General features: G+C 47.1%; 1 protein-coding gene across 4 annotated transcripts in view; it reads left to right on the forward strand.

Moving 5' to 3' along the window:
- The window catches only part of MACF1 (microtubule actin crosslinking factor 1), a 513,108-nt gene that overhangs the window by 91,438 nt on the left and 401,459 nt on the right, over nucleotides 1-20,211 (forward strand). For all 4 annotated transcript variants that reach the window (XM_029570961.1, XM_029570962.1, XM_029570959.1 and 1 more), the window contains 6 exons: nucleotides 8,801-8,955; nucleotides 18,242-18,503; nucleotides 18,662-18,790; nucleotides 19,412-19,489; nucleotides 19,758-19,919; nucleotides 20,037-20,141. In XM_029570961.1, coding sequence (XP_029426821.1) covers nucleotides 8,801-8,955; nucleotides 18,242-18,503; nucleotides 18,662-18,790; nucleotides 19,412-19,489; nucleotides 19,758-19,919; nucleotides 20,037-20,141 — 891 coding nt within the window. The remainder of the gene's footprint in view (nucleotides 1-8,800; nucleotides 8,956-18,241; nucleotides 18,504-18,661; nucleotides 18,791-19,411; nucleotides 19,490-19,757; nucleotides 19,920-20,036; nucleotides 20,142-20,211) is intronic.

The following is a 20,211-nucleotide window of genomic DNA, read 5'->3' on the forward strand; positions in this document are numbered from 1 at the left end:
CACACACACAGAAACCTCTAAACCCCCCCCTTCTTGTACCCTTGTCCCCTGGTCCGATCACTCACTAATTCATCAAAACATCTCCATAAACACACTCACATTTTCCTCTCCCAATCACACCTCCACTATACAATTCAGAAACCGTGCAAAATTGAGGACCTGATTGAAGCACTCCCCCCCCCCCCCCCCCCCCCCCCCCCGCACTAAACAATTTAGACTTAACAAACACCAACTCTGCCCTTGCCACATGGAACACCATCACAAATAACATTGCCAACCAGTTCTGCCCGCTAATAACCAAAGACATAAATCCCTCCAAACAAAAACACCTGGTACTCCCCAGAACTAAAAAACCTAAAACACCTAAGAAAAATCAAAAAGAAATGGCGGAACTCCCACTCCCCCAGCCTTCTGACTGAATATAGAACCACCCTCCACAACTATAGAACAGCAATCGTCAAAGCTAAACGAGACTACTACTCGAAAAGAATACACGAGTTCCAATTCAACCCTAAAGCCCTGTTCTCCTGCATCACCAATCTTATGAAAACTTCTCCACCACTAACACCAGATAATGAATCCAATACAAATGCAACAAACTCACCATTTCTTCAAAGCTAAAGTCACCAACATTATGGCCAAACTCTCTCCCCCCCCCCCCCCCCACCACAGAAAACAATTATTTATTTTTATTATTTAGTGCTTTTTTATACCGGCATTCATGATACAGATCATATCATGTAAATTTACCGATAACCGGGGTAGAACTTGACTAACTATTAACAAGATATATAGAAAAAAAATATAAAGTTACAATGAACGGGTGCAGGAACTGGGAAGAGAAAGATGTAGCGGATAGAGACTAGAAAACCTTATCAATTATTTACAACCTTATGATAGCAGGGGAGGTTCTGAGATTATGGAAAGGCCCTACCTAAAATCCCTGTCGCCGTACTTGATGAATTCGAAAACATTTCCTCCTCAGAAATAGAACCACTCATCAGAAAAATCAACCCTGCATCACACCCTGCAGACTCAATCCCAATTAAACACCTAAGAGCGATCCCAAACATCATAGCCAAACCCATACCAGACATCATCAACCCTTCCCTGACCCAGGGACAGGTACCCTCTGATATAAAAGAAGTCCTAGTCAAACCCATTTAAAAAAAAAAAAAAAGCCCAACTGAACACCTCAGAACCAAATAACTTCAAACCCATATCCATCCTCCCTTTTCTTGCAAAGATTCTGGATAAAATAGTCCACAATCAACTAATGGAACACTTAGAAAAACACAATGTACTACACCCCTCCCAATTTAGCTTCTGTAAATTTTTCAGCACGGAAACGCTACTGCTCTCCCTCACCAATACCGTCCTCAGAGGTCTAGATAAAGGTCAATCCTTCATCCTAGCTATGCTTAACATCTCAGCAGCCTTTGATACCATTAACCACAACATCCTCATCGACCGTCTAATTGAAATTGGTCTATCTGGCATTGCACTACAATGGTTCATCTCATACCTAGAAAACAAGCAGTACAAAGTCAAAATTGGCAAGACTGAATCCCAACCCATCAAACTCTCGCAGGGCCTCCCACAAAGCTCCCCCCTATCATCTACACTCTGCAACATCTACATGCTCCCCCTTTGTAAACTCCTAACCGACCTAGAACTCACTTTCTTCATATATGCCGATGATGTACAAATCATTATTCCCATCCCTGAATCCATTCCCAAAGCCCTACACCTCTGGGACAACCACCTCACTACTATCAAGCAACTCCTCAATCAAATGCACCTCGCACTCAATACCAGCAAAACAGAACGTCTACTGATTAGCCGCAAATCCACCAATTTAAGCCTCACTGAAACCTCCCTCCACCAACTGAAACCCCCAATAACAAAAGAGGTCAGAAATCTTGGTGTCACAATAGACCATGAATTAAACCTAAAAAAATTCATAAACTTAACCATAAAAGACTGCTTTTAACCCAAGAAAGAGATCTAGGTGTCATAGTGGATAACACATTGAAATCGTCGGTGCAGTGTGCTGCGGCAGTCAAAAAAGCAAACAGAATGTTGGGAATTATTAGAAAAGGAATGATGAATAAAACGGAAAATGTCATAATGCCTCTGTATCGCTCCATGGTGAGACCGCACCTTGAATACTGTGTACAATTCTGGTCGCCGCATCTCAAAAAAGATATAATTGCGATGGAGAAGGTACAGAGAAGGGCTACCAAAATGATAAGGGGAATGGAACAACTCCCCTATGAGGAAAGACTAAAGAGGTTAGGACTTTTCAGCTTGGAGAAGAGACGACTGAGGGGGGATATGATAGAGGTGTTTAAAATCATGAGAGATCTAGAACGGGTAGATGTGAATCGGTTATTTACTCTTTCGGATAGTAGAAAGACTAGGGGGCACTCCATGAAGTTAGCATGGGGCACATTTAAAACTAATCGGAGAAAGTTCTTTTTTACTCAACGCACAATTAAACTCTGGAATTTGTTGCCAGAGAATGTGGTTCGTGCAGTTAGTATAGCGGTGTTTAAAAAAGGATTGGATAAGTTCTTGGAGGAGAAGTCCATTACCTGCTATTAAGTTCACTTAGAGAATAGCCACTGCCATTAGCAATGGTTACATGGAATAGACTTAGTTTTTGGGTACTTGCCAGGTTCTTATGGCCTGGATTGGCCACTGTTGGAAACAGGATGCTGGGCTTGATGGACCCTTGGTCTGACCCAGTATGGCATTTTCTTATGTTCTTATGTTCCATGTGCTAAAAAAAAATTAAGGCCTCTCTTTCATCAAAACGATTTCAGAACAGTCCTTCAGGCCCTCATTTTATCCAAAATAGACTATTGCAATTCCCTTCTTTTAGGACTCCCAGCCATCTCCCTAAAGCCCCTACAAATGCTTCCAAATGCCACAGCCAGAATCCTCACAAACACCAGAAAAAAGCGAACACACCATCCCTATCCTAAAAAACCTACACTGGCTCCCCATACATCTCAGAATACGCTTCAAGAGCCTCTCTCTAGTTCACAAAACTCTACACAACCAACAAATTGGTTCAACACCTCACTCCCCCCAAAGATCCACAAGATCCGCCAATAACGGCACCCTACCACTAACCTCTCCTCCACTCGAGAACGTGCACTCTCCATTGCCGGCTCTACCATTTGGAACACAATGCCCCTTGACTTAAGGCTTGAACCCAACACCCAAAATTTAAAAAAAATGAAAACCTGGCTCTTTAAGCAAGCCTACCATTAACTCCCCCTCACTCGCACACAAACACACAAACTCTTCCCCCCTCAAGCACTTTCCTGAAATTGCCATCCCCCTTGTACATTACAATCACAATACTTATAGTTATTTGTTCCTCTCTAATTCTGGTCTCTTTTGTTCCTTCCTCCTTCTCACCCTTCGAACTACACAGTTCATTGTTATTTGTTAGAACACGGTTACTCAATTTGTTATGATGTAATTTCCCTGTAATCCTTCACATGTTTATTGTAAACCGATGTGATGTGTCAAACGAATGTCGGTATATAAAAGCGTCAAATCTTAAGTGCTGAGGTCTCCTCTTTGAGTCTTCGAGCGGCGGTCTGTGCGAGCATGAGGCAGCATGCCTGTTTGTGCTGGATTCAAAAACCTCAGGATCCAGCTTCCTCTGTCATGTCCCCTTCCCAAGCGGTTTGCCTGGAGGCAGGGGTTGCTTATGTGACAGATGCCTTATACAATCTGATGCGTACCTCGGCCTGGAGTATGGTTTCTTTGGTAGTGGCCAGGCGGTTGCTGTGGCTTTGAAATTGGGCGGCGGACGCATCCTCCAAAGCTCAGTTATGTAACCTTCCCTTTCGAGGGAAGCTTCTCTGGTGAGGATCTGGATCAGCTTATGAAGTCCCTGGGAGACACCAGGGGTAACAAGCTGCCCGAGGTTAAGAAGCCTTTCAAAAAGTCCGCGGGCCCGTTTTGGGACCTTCTGAGATTCAGGTCTGGGAGGAATGGCCCCTCGTCCTCCAGTTCCAGACAGTCCATGGCTTGACAGCAGTCCTTTCAGGGATCCAACAGGTCCAGCCAGGGAGCTGGGGCCAGTAAGCCTACCCAATGAGATCAGGCCCACCCACTCCTCATGCATGGTGGGTCGGGGGCAGGCTGTCCCAGTTTTACGAGGGGTGGGCCAAAATCACCTCAGATCAGTGGGTGCTGGAAGTAATAAGGGATGGCTATGCCTTAGAATTTTCTCGCCCGATCAAGGAAGCCTTTCTGGAATTGCGCTTCATTTCCCATAACAAGCAGGCCACGGTGGAGGACATGCTGCAAACGTTGCTTGGTCTGGAGGCGATTGTCCCAGTCCTACGGGACGAGCAAGGAAGGAGTTGGTACTCCATTTATTTTGTAGTCCCAAAGAAAGACGAGGGGTGATTTTGGCCCACCCCTCGTAAAACTGGGACAGCCTGCCCCCGACCCACCATGCATGAGGAGTGGGTGGGCCTGATCTCATTGGGTAGGCTTACTGGCCCCAGCTCCCTGGCTGGACCTGTTGGATCCCTGAAAGGACTGCTGTCAAGCCATGGACTGTCTGGAACTGGAGGACGAGGGGCCATTCCTCCCAGACCTGAATCTCAGAAGGTCCCAAAACGGGCCCGCGGACTTTTTGAAAGGCTTCTTAACCTCGGGCAGCTTGTTACCCCTGGTGTCTCCCAGGGACTTCATAAGCTGATCCAGATCCTCACCAGAGAAGCTTCCCTCGAAAGGGAAGGTTACATAACTGAGCTTTGGAGGATGCGTCCGCCGCCCAATTTCAAAGCCACAGCAACCGCCTGGCCACTACCAAAGAAACCATACTCCAGGCCGAGGTACGCATCAGATTGTATAAGGCATCTGTCACATAAGCAACCCCTGCCTCCAGGCAAACCGCTTGGGAAGGGGACATGACAGAGGAAGCTGGATCCTGAGGTTTTTGAATCCAGCACAAACAGGCATGCTGCCTCATGCTCGCACAGACCGCCGCTCGAAGACTCAAAGAGGAGACCTCAGCACTTAAGATTTGACGCTTTTATATACCGACATTCGTTTGACACATTCCATCCTATCCTGGACCTACAGCAGGTGAACTTGAGCTTGAGGGTTCCACGCTTTAGGATGGAGACTCTAAGAATGGTCATTGTGGCTGTCCGTAAAGGGGAATTCCTCATCTCCTTGGATCTCACAGAGGCCTACCTCCACATTCCGATTTGGACCGATCAACAGCAATTCTTGCATTTCAAGATTCTGGGTCAGCATTTCCAGTTCCGGGCTCTCCCTTTCGGTTTGGCTATGGCTCCGCGCACTTTTAAAAGGTGATGATAGTTGTGGCGGTGGCCCTCTAGAAGGAGGGGGTGTTGGTCCACCCATACCTCGACAATTGACTGATTCGAGTGAAATCGGAGGATTGTTTGCGTGCGGTCCACCGGGTGACACAGTTCTTCCAGTCACTAGGTTGGGTGATCAATAGCGCAAAAATTAATCTGACCCCATCGCAGTCCTTGGAATATCTGGGAGCTCATTTCGACACTCAGATCGGCAAGGTATTCCTCACAGCAGACAGGATGTGCAAGTTATAGCAACAAGTGCTTCACATCCTACATATTCAGATCCCCAGAGTTTGGGACTATCTGCAGCTTCTGGGTTCCTTGGTGTCTATGTTGGAGTTGGTGCCGTGGGCCTTCACTCACATGCATCCGTTGCAGAGAGCGCTGCTGTCTCGATGGAACCCAGTGTCTGAGCAGTACCAGCTGCCGTTACCGTTTTCGAAGCAGGCCAGGTCCAGCCTAGAGTGGTGGTTGTCGGAGACCAACTTATAGAAGTGCATGCCCCTCGATGTCCTGGATTGAGTGGTCGTGTCGACGGTCACAAGCCTCCAGGGCTGGGGACTGGTGTGTCTGGGTTATGCAGCCCAGGGCGCCTGGTCTATGCCGGAACGGTCCCGGTCCATCAATTGCCTCGAGATAAGAACGGTCTGCAGGGCATTGGTGGCATTCCTCCCTCAGGTTTGGGGAAGAATGGTTCGCGTCTTCTTGGACAGCGCTACCACGGTGGCATACCTCAACTGACAGGGAGGAACCAAGAGTCCGGCCGTAGCTCGGGAGGCCCATCTCCTCTTTGCTTGGGCCATCATCTGGAAGGAATCTTGGCCTCTCATGTAGCAGGCGTGGTCAACGCATAGGTAGACTTTCTCAGCCGACCACGGCTAGATCCCGGTGAATGGGAACTGTCCCAGGAGGCCTGGAATCATATTTGTGCTAGATGGGGAGTTTCCCAACTGGATCTCATGGCAACCCGAGCAAACTCGAAGACACCAAGGTTCTTCAGTCGCAAGAAGGAGGTTGGGTAGGTCGGTTGGACTGGACACTCTCGTTTACAAATGGCTGACCGGGATTCTACTCTATGCCTTCCCGCCTTGGCCCCTCATCGGTCAGGTTCTTCGGTGCATAGAGGAACATCCAGGTTCAGTGGTCCTGCTGGCTCCAGAGTGGCTATGGCGTCCCTGATTTGCAGACCTCGTTCAGCTAGCGACAGACGGTCCATTGTGTCTAGCCCATCTCCCGGACCTCCTACATCAAGGACCCATCTTTTCAGCTTTTGAAAGGCGGCGGTTATGCATGAAGGGTTATTCGGAACCAGTGATTTCCACCCTCCTCCAGGCTAGACGTCCCTCCACTTCCGTGGCGTATATCAGGGTGTGGAAGGTGTTTGAGGCCTGGTATGATCAGCAAGGCATAGTGCCGCTATCTGTGACCATTCCTCACGTTTTGGCCTTTCTGCAGCAGGGCTTGTCTAAGGGCTTGGCTTTTAATTCCCTCCGGGTCCAGGTTTTGGCTTTAGGGTGCCTCAGGGCAGCCATCCGGATGTTGTCCGCTTCCTAAAAGGTGTAAAGCATCTTTGCCCTCCAGTTTGTAAGTTGTGTCCGGAATGGAATCTTAACCTGGTTTTATGGGCGCTTTGTGCTCTGCCCTTTGAGCCGTTGGGACGGACTTCCCTAAAATACCTTACTTTGAAGACTGTTTTCCTGGTGGCCATTTGTACTGCTAGACATATTTCTGAACTACAGGCTCTCTCCTGTCGGGATCCTTTCCTACGCATTTCGGCTACTAAGGTGTCTTTGCATACTGTACCTTCCTTGTTGCCTAAAGTGGTTTCTGCCTTCCATGTGAATCTATCCATGGAGTTGCCCGTTTTTCTGGATTGGTCTCGAGATTCGTCGTTGAGTAGAGACCTTCACCTGTTGGATGTTCGCTGGGTTCTGATCCGTTATTTGAAAGTCACTAATTCCTTTTGGACGTTGGACCACCTTTTTGTATTGTTTGGGGGTCCGAAGAAAGGAGAGAAGGCGTCCAATGCCTCCTTGGCTCGCTGGTTGAAGGAAACCATTTGTTCATCCTATATTGGCAAGGGTCGACCCATTCCGGCTGGTTTAAAAGCGCATTCTACGAGAGTGCAGGTGGCTTCCTGGATGGAGTCTCAGTTGGTATCTCCTGAAGAAATATGTAGAGCTGCAGTCTGGTCCTCTATGCATACCTTTACAAGACGTTACCGCTTGGATGTACGGGCACCGGAGGACGCGGTCTTTGGGGAAAGAGTTCTGAGAGCGGGTCTTTCGGGTTCCCGCCCGGTGTAATGTGGCTTTGGTACATCCCACTGGTCTGGACTGATCTGTGGTATGTCTAGGAAGGGAAAATTGGGTCTTACCTGCTAATTTTCGTTCCTGTAATACCACAGATCAGTCCAGAGGCCTTGGTAAAACTGCCGAAAGACTGATTTGCCTAGTAGTTAGCCGCTGTATATAAGAACTCAATAAAGGATATTTTGTATTCGTTTTGAATGTTATGGGCTAAGGTCCGGAACTGGGGTTCCAGGTTCAGGGAATCCAACCCTTGAGTTTTTGTGTTCTTTGCTCTTATTGGGCTTTTTTTAAAATAAGTTTTCCTATTGTATCTTGGCTTGGGTATTAATCAATACTGAGGAGCTGCAGGTGGCACACTTGGTATATAGCAGTGCCTCAAGATTTTGTTCTCTGCCTCCATCTGCTGGTGGGAGTGCATAACCCACTGGTCTGGACTGATCTGTGGTATTACAGGAACAAAAATTAGTAGGTAAGACCCAATTTTCCTTTATGGAGAAAGCCCTTCATCTTGGAAAGAAATGGCTGAGGGGGACATGATAGGAGTTTATAAAATCCTGAGTGGGATGGGAATGCTCATTTACAGGACTTTTCATGAAATAAACTGGTAGCAGATTTAAAACATTTAAGAAAGTATTATGTTGCTGGCTTTAAAGAGACTTGGACACATTTGTTGGGGGCACTTATTAGCTGGATAGACTTGGGGATTGTTGCCTCTTACTTCCCATTATGATCTGCTGCAGGGACCTGAGGGTGATGTGACTCAGTAGTGTCCATATCAGTTGTTCCCAACCCTTTTCTGAAGGCACACCTACCTGATCTGCTTTTTCAGGGTACCTGTCAGGGTCATATAGGAAACATTTGCATGCATTGGAGACCCAGTATATGCAAATATCTTATACCTATTTATATTTATTTATTTGGTACCTGCCTTTCTGAATGAGAAATTCACTCAAGGCAGCATACAGAGATCAGTAATAGAAGTTTACAATTAAGAGCGTGAACGATGAGGACCGAACTAACATAGTTTAAGGAGGAAGTAGCGGTATAAAGTAGAGGTTTGGGTAAAAAACTGCTTTATACCATAGATGCAGCTGTTTATCTGTTTACTCTGCTGCCTCGTAGGATGCAGTTGCCGTGGAGTCTGGCCAGCCTATGCAACATGAATCTCATGTGGTGTTGTACCTTTCTGAATGTGATGAGATCATTCGACAACTGCAGGTGGATCTCCAGATACTCCAGGATGAAAATTATTACCAAGTGGAGGAACTGGCCTTTCGGTAAGGGGTGTGATGCATCTGTGACTTGTTAGGACGTCACATACCTGGGAGGGTAACATGTTAGGATGTATACATGAGTGGGGTGATGTGGTAGTGTGAGAGGACAATATGTTGGGGCACTGATGTTGTATCAGTAGGTGTAAGGATGATAGGGCATGTTTGTGTGTATAAGCAAGGTAATGCACCAGCAGGAAAGAGTTTTAGAACAAGCTCTGAAGGGGTGACCGAAGAGCAACATCAGGAATTTTTTCCACCTAAAGATTGATTGAGGCATGGGGTGAGTGATGGTGTTTGTGGCAGTGACTACTAAAAGAGTAATAATGGAGGAGGGCATGGGATAAGCACAGAAGATCCAGAGTGAGCAGAACGTGTGACCTGGAGGCAGGTGTTTGTTTTTATAGCACAGGATTTGCTTGTTTGGGCTGCCAGAATGTGAAATGTTAGAGGTTCAGGAAGTGTAACAGGAATACCTGTGCCTGGGTTGTCAGGCAGGCTTCAAGTTCAGTAATAACACATGGGTAGGGTGCAGCCCTCCTCATGAATCAAGTACTCCACAAGCTCATTGAAGAGAAATAAGAAACTGAGCAATGTCAATCGCAGGTCCAATATTTGGAATACGATGCCCAAATAAGACGCTAAACTATTCAATAAAATGTTAAACATTTGAGGAATCTATACATTAAACAACTGCAGGGCATATGTTTTACTTGAGCTAGTCTGGCTGAATTATTATATTTTATTCCATTTATTTTATTTTAATCCTGTCTTTGTTGTCCTCCTTATACTTTTATATTTTTTACAATATTATACGTCTATTCCAGCTTACGTTATGACTATTTTAATCTTTTTATATTTGATTTTAGTGCCTATGGTTGTATTTTTAGGTATGTTTATTGTATTGTTTTTATTGATGCTTATGTATTAGTAATTTATTATGAATGTTTTAAGTGTAAACTACTGTGACCTTTGGAATAGCAATTGATAAATATTTCATAAATTAATAAAGTTCTAGTGCAAGCACAGGTGCTCACATAGCTGGGTTTGTCCAGTGATGAGTGTGCCTGAACAGAAAACCAACATGGAGAAAGGCAGCTGACCCAGAATCCTCTGCTTTCTTAGCCTGTCCTGGCTTATGAACTCTAAGTGACTTATTGAGCCTGACTTGCAAAATTTCCAGGGATACCTGGACAGCATTTGAAGCTGATGTCAAGTTATGCCTAATTATAGGGTCATAAAAGGAAATGGAGGGAACTTCAGGCTATATTGTCACAATAAGAGGCACTATTCTCAGGAGTATCTGTAAACACAACTTCAGATGTGTTAATTGCCCTGACCATCAAAATCCTAACAGAACAAAGGACTATCTAGAGAGTGATGGTAAATGGGCTCCACTGGGAGAAGTAATCAGGGCAGTTTAGGGATAATCACATCATGCTGAATATAGGGAGATGCTGGTCAGTTTGTCAGAGAAAGGGCATCCATCATCCAGCATCTCCCAAGAATACTTATACTGATCAATAAAACAAAGTGTTCTTGTGTGTGTATATATATATATATATATATATATATATATATGTATATATGTGTGGGTTGCGCTTAACACCAGCAGGCTATGTAAGACAACTGGGAGGATTGCTTGTAATAGATTGGGCTCTCATGTTAGAATCAAACTAGCAGCTGGGTCTGTCTGGCAGGCTACATGAAATCTCTGCAAGTGTGGTAAAGAGAAAAAAGATAGACATGCTGTTCCTGTTCATATCCCAGATCAGTCCAGACACATGGGTTTTGCATTCCTACCAGCAGATGGAGGCAGAGAATAAAAACTTTTCAGGCACTGCCACATAACAGAGAGAGTTCCACCCTGCAGGCCTCAGTATTTCTCTGTCTCCAACCTGCAGTCTGCAGTTTTGGGTCTACTTGTTGGTGAAGGGGCTGTTTGGCAGTGTTGGCGGGAAGTGGCTGGGATTGCGGTGCACTTTTTTTTTTGGCAGGCCAACTGCGACAGGCTGTGCAGTAATGGCAATCTAGTCGTCAACTTCTTCCTATATGCAGACGACATACTATTCTACATCCCGTTCAACAAAACAGTCGAAAAAACTGCATTGTCTCTATCAACATATATGAAGAAATACAACAAAATCTCTCTCAACTGAAATTGACTCTAAACCCGCTGAACGACCTCCTGCAGTCGATCTCCTGCCGGCGCCATTTTCCGTACGGAAACGATTCGCGGCAGGAGATCGCTCCAGGGCCCCCGCTGGACCCCCAGGAACTTTTGGCCAGCTTGGGGGGGCCTCCTGACCCCCACAAGACTTGCCAAAAGTCCAGCGGGGGTCCGGAACGACCTCCTGCGTCGAATCGTATTGGTCTATGGCCGCCGCCATTTTGCGGCAGCCATTTTGCAAAATGGCGCCGGCTGAAGACACCACGATTTAGTGTGCCGGATTTCCTGCTCTCCCCCTTCCCCCGATTTAGCTACGGACCCGGGGGTAATTTAAGCTACGGACCGCCGCTACGGACCCCCAGGTAATTTAAGGCATTTGGGGTGGGGGATTTAATTTAAAGGGTCGGGGTGGGTTTAGGGGGTTTTAGTGTGCCGGGGGTGGGTTTTAGGGTGTTTTAGTGTGCCGCTGGACCCCCAGGTAATTTAAGGCATTGGGGGGGGGGTTCGGGAGGGTGGGGGATTTAATTTAAAGGGTCGGGGGTGGGTTTTAGGGGGTTTTAGTGTGCCGGTTCACGATTTTAACGATTTTAACGATACTCTAAACACCCAAACGGCGAAGATACGATTCCCTCCCCCTCCCAGCCGAAATCGATCGTTAAGACGATCGAGGACACGATTCACATCTCTAGTTAGCAGTGGTTTTAGCCGGTGAAAGATTCTCAGCTTGGTGTAGCTTGTTTTTGATTAATTTGCTTATATGCTTTTTCATAGTGAAATTCTCATAGACCTGAATTCCTAGCTCTCGTACTTGTTCTGAGGATGTAATATTAATGATTCCTAGGTCTAGAGTTGATGGATTAATTATCGTGTTCTCTCCTTAACACAATTTCAGGTTTTTTGGGGGTTTAGAGTCAATTTCAGTTGAGAGAGATTTTGTTGTATTTCTTCATATATGTTGATAGAGACAATGCAGTTTTTTCGACTGTTTTGTCGAACGGGATGTAGAATAGTATGTCGTCTGCATATAGGAAGAAGTTGACGACTAGATTCGCTAGTAGTGCACAAATAGGCACCAAATATATATTGAATAGAGTGGCCGAGAGTTCTGAACCTTGGGGGACACCTGTATCGATTGAGAAAGTGTCAGAAATGTGATTACCCAGCTTGACTTGGAATGTCCTATCTTTTAGGAAGGAAGAGAACCATTTAACATTTTCGTCTATTCCAGTTTCTCTTAGTTGGTGGCATAGCAGTCAAATGCAACTGTTAGATCAATTAATACCAAGATACGATTCATTGCTTTTAAACCCTTGTAGTACAGGGTCGGTTAAGGAAATGAGTAGGGTTTCTGTTGAACGTTTTTTTCTGAATCCGAATTGGTTTGGGTGTAGAATATTGTTGTGGTTCTCGAACTGTGATGATACTGCTGTTCTAGGCGATGAAAGGCAGGTTGGAAATTGGTCTGTAATTGTCCCAGTTATTAAGTCTGTCCGTTTTATTTTTTAGGATTGCTTTAATCACAGCTTGTTTTGCCTTATCAGGGACTGAGTGGCTTATTATGGTTGTGAATATCGGAGTTATTACACTGTTCACTGTTTTCAGGGTACTTGGGGGGGAAGGGTTCAGTGGGTGGGTAGCAGGCTTTTTGTGATTTGGTTTATTTCGAGTTTAGAAACTGGGTCGAATGAGCTCCATTTTACTTGTCCAGGTTTTTCTTTAGGTTCTTTTGTTGAGCAGGTAGAGAATTGTGATTTTAGTGTGGTTTTTTTTTTTTTTCGTTGCGGAAAAGTCATGGTTGTTTGATATGGAGGAGGATGGGTCCTTGATTAGATTTTTTTTTACTGTTTCAAAGAGTAATTTGGAGTTAAATTTAACACCATGAATCTGTTTACTGTAGTAGTCGTTTTTTTTTTTTCTTTCCCTTAATTTGTTCTCTGTATTTTGTTAATAGGGATTTGTATTTTCTCCATTGCTTTTCGGATTTTCTCAAGGTCTGTTTAGTGTGCCTCAGTTCTTCCATGTACCCAGGTTTCCTTTGTTTTGGAATGTTTTTGTCTGGATTGAGTATAGGGTGTCCGCTATTTCATTGATGATTTTATCCCAGGAGGTAAAAGATGAGGTGGTATTATCGAGATCCAATTCGGGTTCTATCTTTCTTTTTTCTGTAAGTGAAGGATTGGTTGTTATGTGAGTTTTGTTGTGTGGTGAGGAGAAGAAGAAAGAAAGAAGGGACAGAAGAAGAGAAGTTAGAAGAGGCTCCCTGAAGTGTTAGGTTCCTTCGTGGGCCATCCCTCAGGTTGAGCCGGGCGAGCGGGGGGTAGGTAATCCCTGATCAGCTTTAGCCCGCAGCAGATCCAGGTGTCTGAGAGCTAGGGATCCTCTTATCCCCTGAAGGTGTTGTCAGCAGCAGGGAAGTATTCTTTTTATTTGCTTGAATTTCTTCCTTTGCTCTGGCTGCTGTTTCTTAAAAAAAAAAAAAAAAGAAGTGTTACATTTTTCTTTCAGCAGTAACCGCTCTGGCTGTTTCTGGTTTGATCATTGGGGCAGGCCCGGGCTGGGGAAGGGAGCAGTGTAGCTCCCCGTTTGCAGCTTTGGGCTGCTCTGGGAGCTGGAGGCTGCATTGGGCCGTGTTCCCCTCCTCTCCTGCGTACCGCGATCATACGGCTTCTGTGCCTCTGCCGCAGGCCCAGCTGCATGGGAACAATAAGGCTCAGACAGCGATTTCCCAGCACGGAAAAGCTTCGGGCTGCTCGGGAGCCAGAGGCTGCATTGGGCCGTGTTCCCCTCGTCTCCTGCGTACCGCGATCATACGGCTTCTGTGCCTCTGCCGCAGGCCCAGCTGCATGAGAACAATAAGGCTCAGACAGCGATTTCCCAGCACGGAAAAGCTTCGGGCTGCTCGGGAGCCAGAGGCTGCATTGGGCCGTGTTCCCCTCCTCTCCTGCGTACCGCGATCATACGGCTTCTGTGCCTCTGCCGCAGGCCCAGCTGCATGGGAACAATAAGGCTCAGACAGCGATTTCCCAGCACGGAAAAGCTTCGGGCTGCTCGGGAGCCAGAGGCTGCATTGGGCCGTGTTCCCCTCGTCTCCTGCGTACCGCGATCATACGGCTTCTGTGCCTCTGCCGCAGGCCCAGCTGCATGAGAACAATAAGGCTCAGACAGCGATTTCCCAGCACGGAAAGCTTCGGGCTGCTCGGGAGCCAGAGGCTGCATTGGGCCGTGTTCCCCTCCTCTCCTGCGTACCGTGATCATACGGCTTCTGTGCCTCTGCCGCAGGCCCAGCTGCATGGGAACAATAAGGCTCAGACAGCGATTTCCCAGCACGGAAAAGCTTCGGGCTGCTCGGGAGCCAGAGGCTGCATTGGGCCGTGTTCCCCTCCTCTCCTGCGTACCGCGATCATACGGCTTCTGTGCCTCTGCCGCAGGCCCAGCTGCATGGGAACAATAAGGCTCAGACAGCGATTTCCCAGCACGGAAAAGCTTCGGGCTGCTCGGGAGCCAGAGGCTGTGTTGGGCAGTGTTCTCCTCCTCTCCCACGTGCCACGATTACACGGCTTCTGTTTTACTGTAGCAGGTCCGGCCGCATGGAGACCAGATGGCGCCAACAGCAGTTTCCCAGTCCAGAAAAGCTTGTTCAGCAGACGGCCTGGCTCGGGGACAGCTGAATGCAGTGGCGCTTCTGGAGGGGAGGAGCCCTTCAGAGGGGAACAAGGCTGGTAGGAGAGCCACAGCTTCCCAAGGCCCTGTCAGGCAGGAGAAGGACTACAGCTCAGAAGGTGTCGGACTCTCTTCCCCCGTTGTCTCCAGTTATCCTGTCGGGAGAGGATGATGAAGTTTTCCTCAGAATTTGTCTTGCTTATGCATACGGCCTTTTAAGCAGGAAAAGCACTGGATATAAAAGGGCATTTCGGTCAGCCAAGGGGATCATGGGACCTCCTTCACTAGTTGGGCCAGGGCCTTCCTGAGGGGTCTGGCAGCTCAAATGATTTGGACCTGAATGACCCGGAAGATGGTCTTGGGGGTTGGTCCGGGGGTGGATCAGGATGACCGAGCAGATCTCACAGTGGATGTTGATCAGGATGGGGATAAGGACATGGCTGATGCACTGCTCATTACGATTTACGGCAGCAGCAGCCTCCTCCACTTTTAACCCTAAAGGCAGCAGCAACCTCCTTCATTTTCAGCCCTCGCGGAGCAATGAGTCCCATCGGCCGCGGGGGTTGACTATGTTCTTCGTTTTTCCCCGCGCCGCGCTGCTCATTCCTCAGGCTGCGCTAGCCCGGGTTGAGGACCTATCTTGCTGGGGTAGGGGGAGCAGCTGGGTCAGCATGGGACTGAGAAGTGTGGCGACACACCGGTTGAGAACCACTGCGCTAAACTAATGGTCCTAAGGAAGTTAAAACCGCCATTGACACGATCAAACGTTCGAACAGTTTTACAAGCACTAATATTTGCAAACACTGATTACTGCAGTTCTCTGTTACTGGGTTTACCATATGCAACCATAAGACCACTTCAAATATTACAAAACTCTGCAGCACGAATACTCCCAGGCAAAAAGAAGAGAGATCACATCACTGGGACACTGGCTACCCATAGAAGAAAGAGTACAATTTAAAGCACTGTGCACAATTCATGATGAAAGAGCGGAATGGCTCAGCACAGCACTGCGGGTACACGTACCACAAAGAAATCTAAGGTCGGCAAATAAAGCACTGTTAAAACAGCACCGGTCCCACCCTATGGAATACAAGCAGAGAAATTTCAAACTATTCAAAGTAAGCTTGAAGACCTGGCTTTTTATAAAGAGAGAGAAGAAAGGAAGGAAGGAAAAGCGGGCATCAGCAAATCTGCACCCGGCACTTACTTTCTATGTGCTTGACTCCTTTTCAATCTCTCTGATAACCTTAGTTAAAATTTAAAATTACAGGTGAGATTTACATGTAACTCAACCATGAAACATGTACCAGAAGGAAAAATATACGTAATTCATCAATTAGTAATTATATTAGGATTCTTTGTAACCGGATCCTTATTGGCACTTCTATAACTTTAACTATTTTTTTTGTACTATTTGTGCCTATTTTGTAAACCGTTGGGATGGTAAATAACTTGACGGCATAGAAAAGATTTTAAATAAATAAAACACCGAAGATCCCATGCTGCTGATGCCAGTAATAGCAGAGGCCATTCCCTAAGTCAACTTGATTAATAGCTGTTAATGGACTTCTCTTAAAACTTATCCAAACCTTTTTTAAACCCTGCTAGACTAACTACATTAACCACATCCTCTTGCAACAAATTCCAGAGCTTAATTGTGCACAGAGTAAAAAATAATTTTCTCCGATTAGTTTTAAATGTGCTACTTGCTAACTTCATGGAGTGTGCCCCCTAGTTCTCCTATTATCTGAAAGACTAAATAACCGATTCACATCTACCGGTACTCATTCTAGACCTCTCATGATTTTAAACACCTCTATCATATCCCCCCTCAGTCGTCTCTTCTCCAAGCTGAAAAGTCCTAACCTCTTTAGTCTTTCCTCATAGGGGAGTTGTTCCATTCCCCTTATCATTTTGGTAGCCCTTCTCTGTACCTTCTCCATCGCAATTATATCTTTTTTGAGATGCGGCGACCAGAATTGTACACAGTATTCAAGGTGCGGTCTCACCATGGAGCGATACAGAGGCATTATGACATTTTCCGTTTTATTCACCATTCCCTTTCTAATAATTCCCAACATTCTGTTTGCTTTTTTGACTGCCGCAGCACACTGAACCGACGATTTCAATGTGTTATCCACTATGACACCTAGATCTCTTTCTTGGGTTGTAGCACCTAATATGGAACCCAACATTGTGTAATTATAGCAAGGGTTATTTTTCCCTATATGCATCACCTTGCACTTATCCACATTAAATTTCATCTGCCATTTGGATGCCCAATTTTCCAGTCTCACAAGGTCCTCCTGCAATTTATCACAATCTGCTTGTGATTTAACTACTCTGAACAATTTTGTATCATCTGCAAATTTGATTACCTCACTTGTCGTATTTCTCTCCAGATCATTCATAAATATACTTACTGTCGGCAGAGGTTCCAATTGGGCCAGACCTTGGGGGGGGGGGAGGGGGGATGCTGCTTTTTGTGGTTTCCCCCCCTATGAGGGGCCACAGAAAGCAGGAATTTTTTCTAAGCCACTGAGTGTGGCATGATTCTGCTTTCTGAGGTTCCTCCTACTTAGTATCGCGACAATACTAGTAGAAGGACTCACAGAAAGTATTTCTGTGAGTCCTTCTACTAAAGCAGCGCGGCCTGCTTTAACACCAGCTCCTTTCCATGCGTTAAATTTTTCGTGTTAAAATGGGCACCTTGGCTGCGAGGACACTTTACATTGTGGAGTAATAGCTAATAGCCTCCTCTATATGGAATTTACATGTGATGAGCGCTGTTACTACGCGCTGACAGGGCCAGTGCAAGGGTATTAGGTGGCCTAGGCAAACCTTCAGCCTTGCGCCCGTCCCCCACCCCCCCGCGGTCTCGGCCCTGACTCCTGCCTCATTCGCGGCCTGTCAGATCTCTACTTCTCTCGCAGCCCCCCCCCCACACACACACATGGCTCCTCTTCTGCGCCCCCTAATGGTTGGCGCCATAGGTGACTGCCTGGTTTCCCTAATATGATGCGCTAGCCTTGCACGCTGATCTGGGCACACATTTTGGATGCGCTGATCCTAGTATTGCATCGGGTGAAAGTCTAGTGTGGCCAACCTTGCGTTTAGTGGCAGGCTGACCTGAGCGCCTGTTATTGCATTGGCCTATTAGATAGTAATAGAGCTTTATAGACATGAGAAATTATATTCTTTGTGCTACAGAGAACTAAGTGGACATTTACAAAGAAGGAAGACAAAAAGTCTGTTCTGGATAAGGAGAGGTCGTGCAAGTGATCAGACTGTGGCTGACAGTAGGGCTCTATCTTTAGCTGTATGGGCAGAATGAATGGGTTAGTTGGTCTTTTTCTGCCATCACCTGTATTTTAGGACATGTATGCATCTTGAGAATGGTGTGGAAACATGTATATGCATTTGATCCTTAAGTACCTTTATCTCCTGTCTTCATCTCAGGATCATGCAGCTCCAGGATGAATTGGTCACTCTAAGACTTGAATGTATAAACCTCTGCAGAAAAGGGCAATTCACAACATCACTACTGCACTCTTCTATTCAGATGCCTGCACAGCCTGGCAGCAAAATGCTCCAAACCTCTGCTGCCTCTTGGTTCCGGAAGCCCATGACCCGAGCAGAGCTGATTGCAGTCTCCTCCTCTGAGGATGAGGGGAGCCTGCGATTTGTGTATGAACTGCTAGCGTGGGTGGAAGAGACGCAGGTGAGTGGGCTGCGAGCAGGGATATGAACAGGGCACATTGTTTCTGGCAGACAGGACTGTGCACTGTGGCAGATGGGAAGAGTGATTTGGTGAAATTGCTGGTAGCTGGCGCTGTTATTGAAGTGCAAGAGATGCTGATGTCTTTGCTGGCATTTCAGATGAAGATGGAGCAAGCAGAATGGGGAAGTGATTTGCCAGGTGTGGAGTCTCAGCTCGAGAAACAGCACCTGATCAATACCAGCGTGGAGGAAGTAGGGTCAAGCCTGCAGGAAGCCCGGATATATGAGGTAGAAAGCATTGCACCGTGGGAGCTGCCACAGCTAGATCAGGCGGGTGGCAGACGATGTACCATCGTGGAGCAGAGCAGGAGAGAAATAAATGGCAGATGGTGGGTGAGGTGGTGCTGTAGAACATGGCTGGGGGGGGGCAGGGTGGCAGCGGGTAGGGTGGGTGGGATGGTGCCGTAGAATGTGGCTGGGTGGGGGCGGGTGGCAGCGGGTAGGGTGGGTGGGATGGTGCCGTAGAATGTGGCTGGGTGGGGGGCAGGGTGGCAGCGGGTAGGGTGGGTGGGATGGTGCCGTAGAATGTGGCTGGGTGGGGGGCAGGGTGGCAGCGGGTAGGGTGGGTGGGATGGTGCCGTAGAATGTGGCTGGGTGGGAGCAGGTGGCAGCGGGTAGGGTGGGTGGGATGGTGCCGTAGAATGTGCCTGGGGGGGGCAGGGTGGCAGCGGGTAGGGTGGGTGGGATGGTGCCGTAGAATGTGGCTGGGTTGGGGGGGGGGGGGGGGGGGCAGGGTTTCACTGTGGGCGTTAAATCTCCCAGATGTTCCATTGGTTGTCTCCACCAACTTTGACATTTCTGTTTTTAAACTGAAATTAATTCCTAATTTACATTTGCTCTCATCACCAGGTGAAAATGTCTCAGACTTTCCGCACTAGCTATAGTGAAACTCTCGGCAAACTGGAGTCTCAGTACTGCAGACTGCTGGTGAGTGATGCTGCAGTTCAGCTAAAGATAAGTAGGCACATTTCCCTTGTAGCATTTATCCAGCTAAAATTGTCTCTGACTCTCCGGCTGCCCTTTCTTACCACAAATGTCAGGAATGGGTGTTGCCTCCCTTCCAGCAGATGGACACCCTCTCTTAACCTGACTAAAGGTGGGGAATTTTGCCTGGGAATGGGCAGACAGAACATCCCTCCTGCCCTGCTCCTTCAGGTTAGCAGAGATACAGACCGATTTGTTCTCTCCCGTGCAGGAAACGGCGCGATTCCGTCTCAGGCACCTTCAGAGTCTCCATGACTTTGTGTCTCCTGCCACAGCAGAACTAATCTGGCTGAATGCAAAGGAAGAGGAGGAGCTGGCTTATGACTGGAGCGACAACAATCCAAACATGGCTGGCAAACAAAAGTATTTCACTGTGAGTAAGCGGAGCCCATGGGCTGCAGAGGCCTGGAGCTCTGGCGTTCGGTCACCACTGCGGGGGGAGTGCTAGATGCCACTTGTTGGGCGTTCAGTCTCATTTTCTGTTTCTCAGGAACTTACTCTCCAGCTAGAAGAAAAGGAAGACCCAATTCAGAGCCTGCAGGAAGAGGCAGAGCTGCTGTCCCTGCAGTGTCACCCAGCCAAACAGACTGTGGAGGTAATGTTGCAGCTACGGGGAGCAGGGTCGTAGCGTTGTCCCGAGTAGTTTTATTGTAGAAATACTTGAT

This window comes from Rhinatrema bivittatum, chromosome 11 (genome assembly GCF_901001135.1).
Source record: "Rhinatrema bivittatum chromosome 11, aRhiBiv1.1, whole genome shotgun sequence".
Lineage (NCBI taxonomy): Eukaryota > Metazoa > Chordata > Amphibia > Gymnophiona > Rhinatrematidae > Rhinatrema > Rhinatrema bivittatum.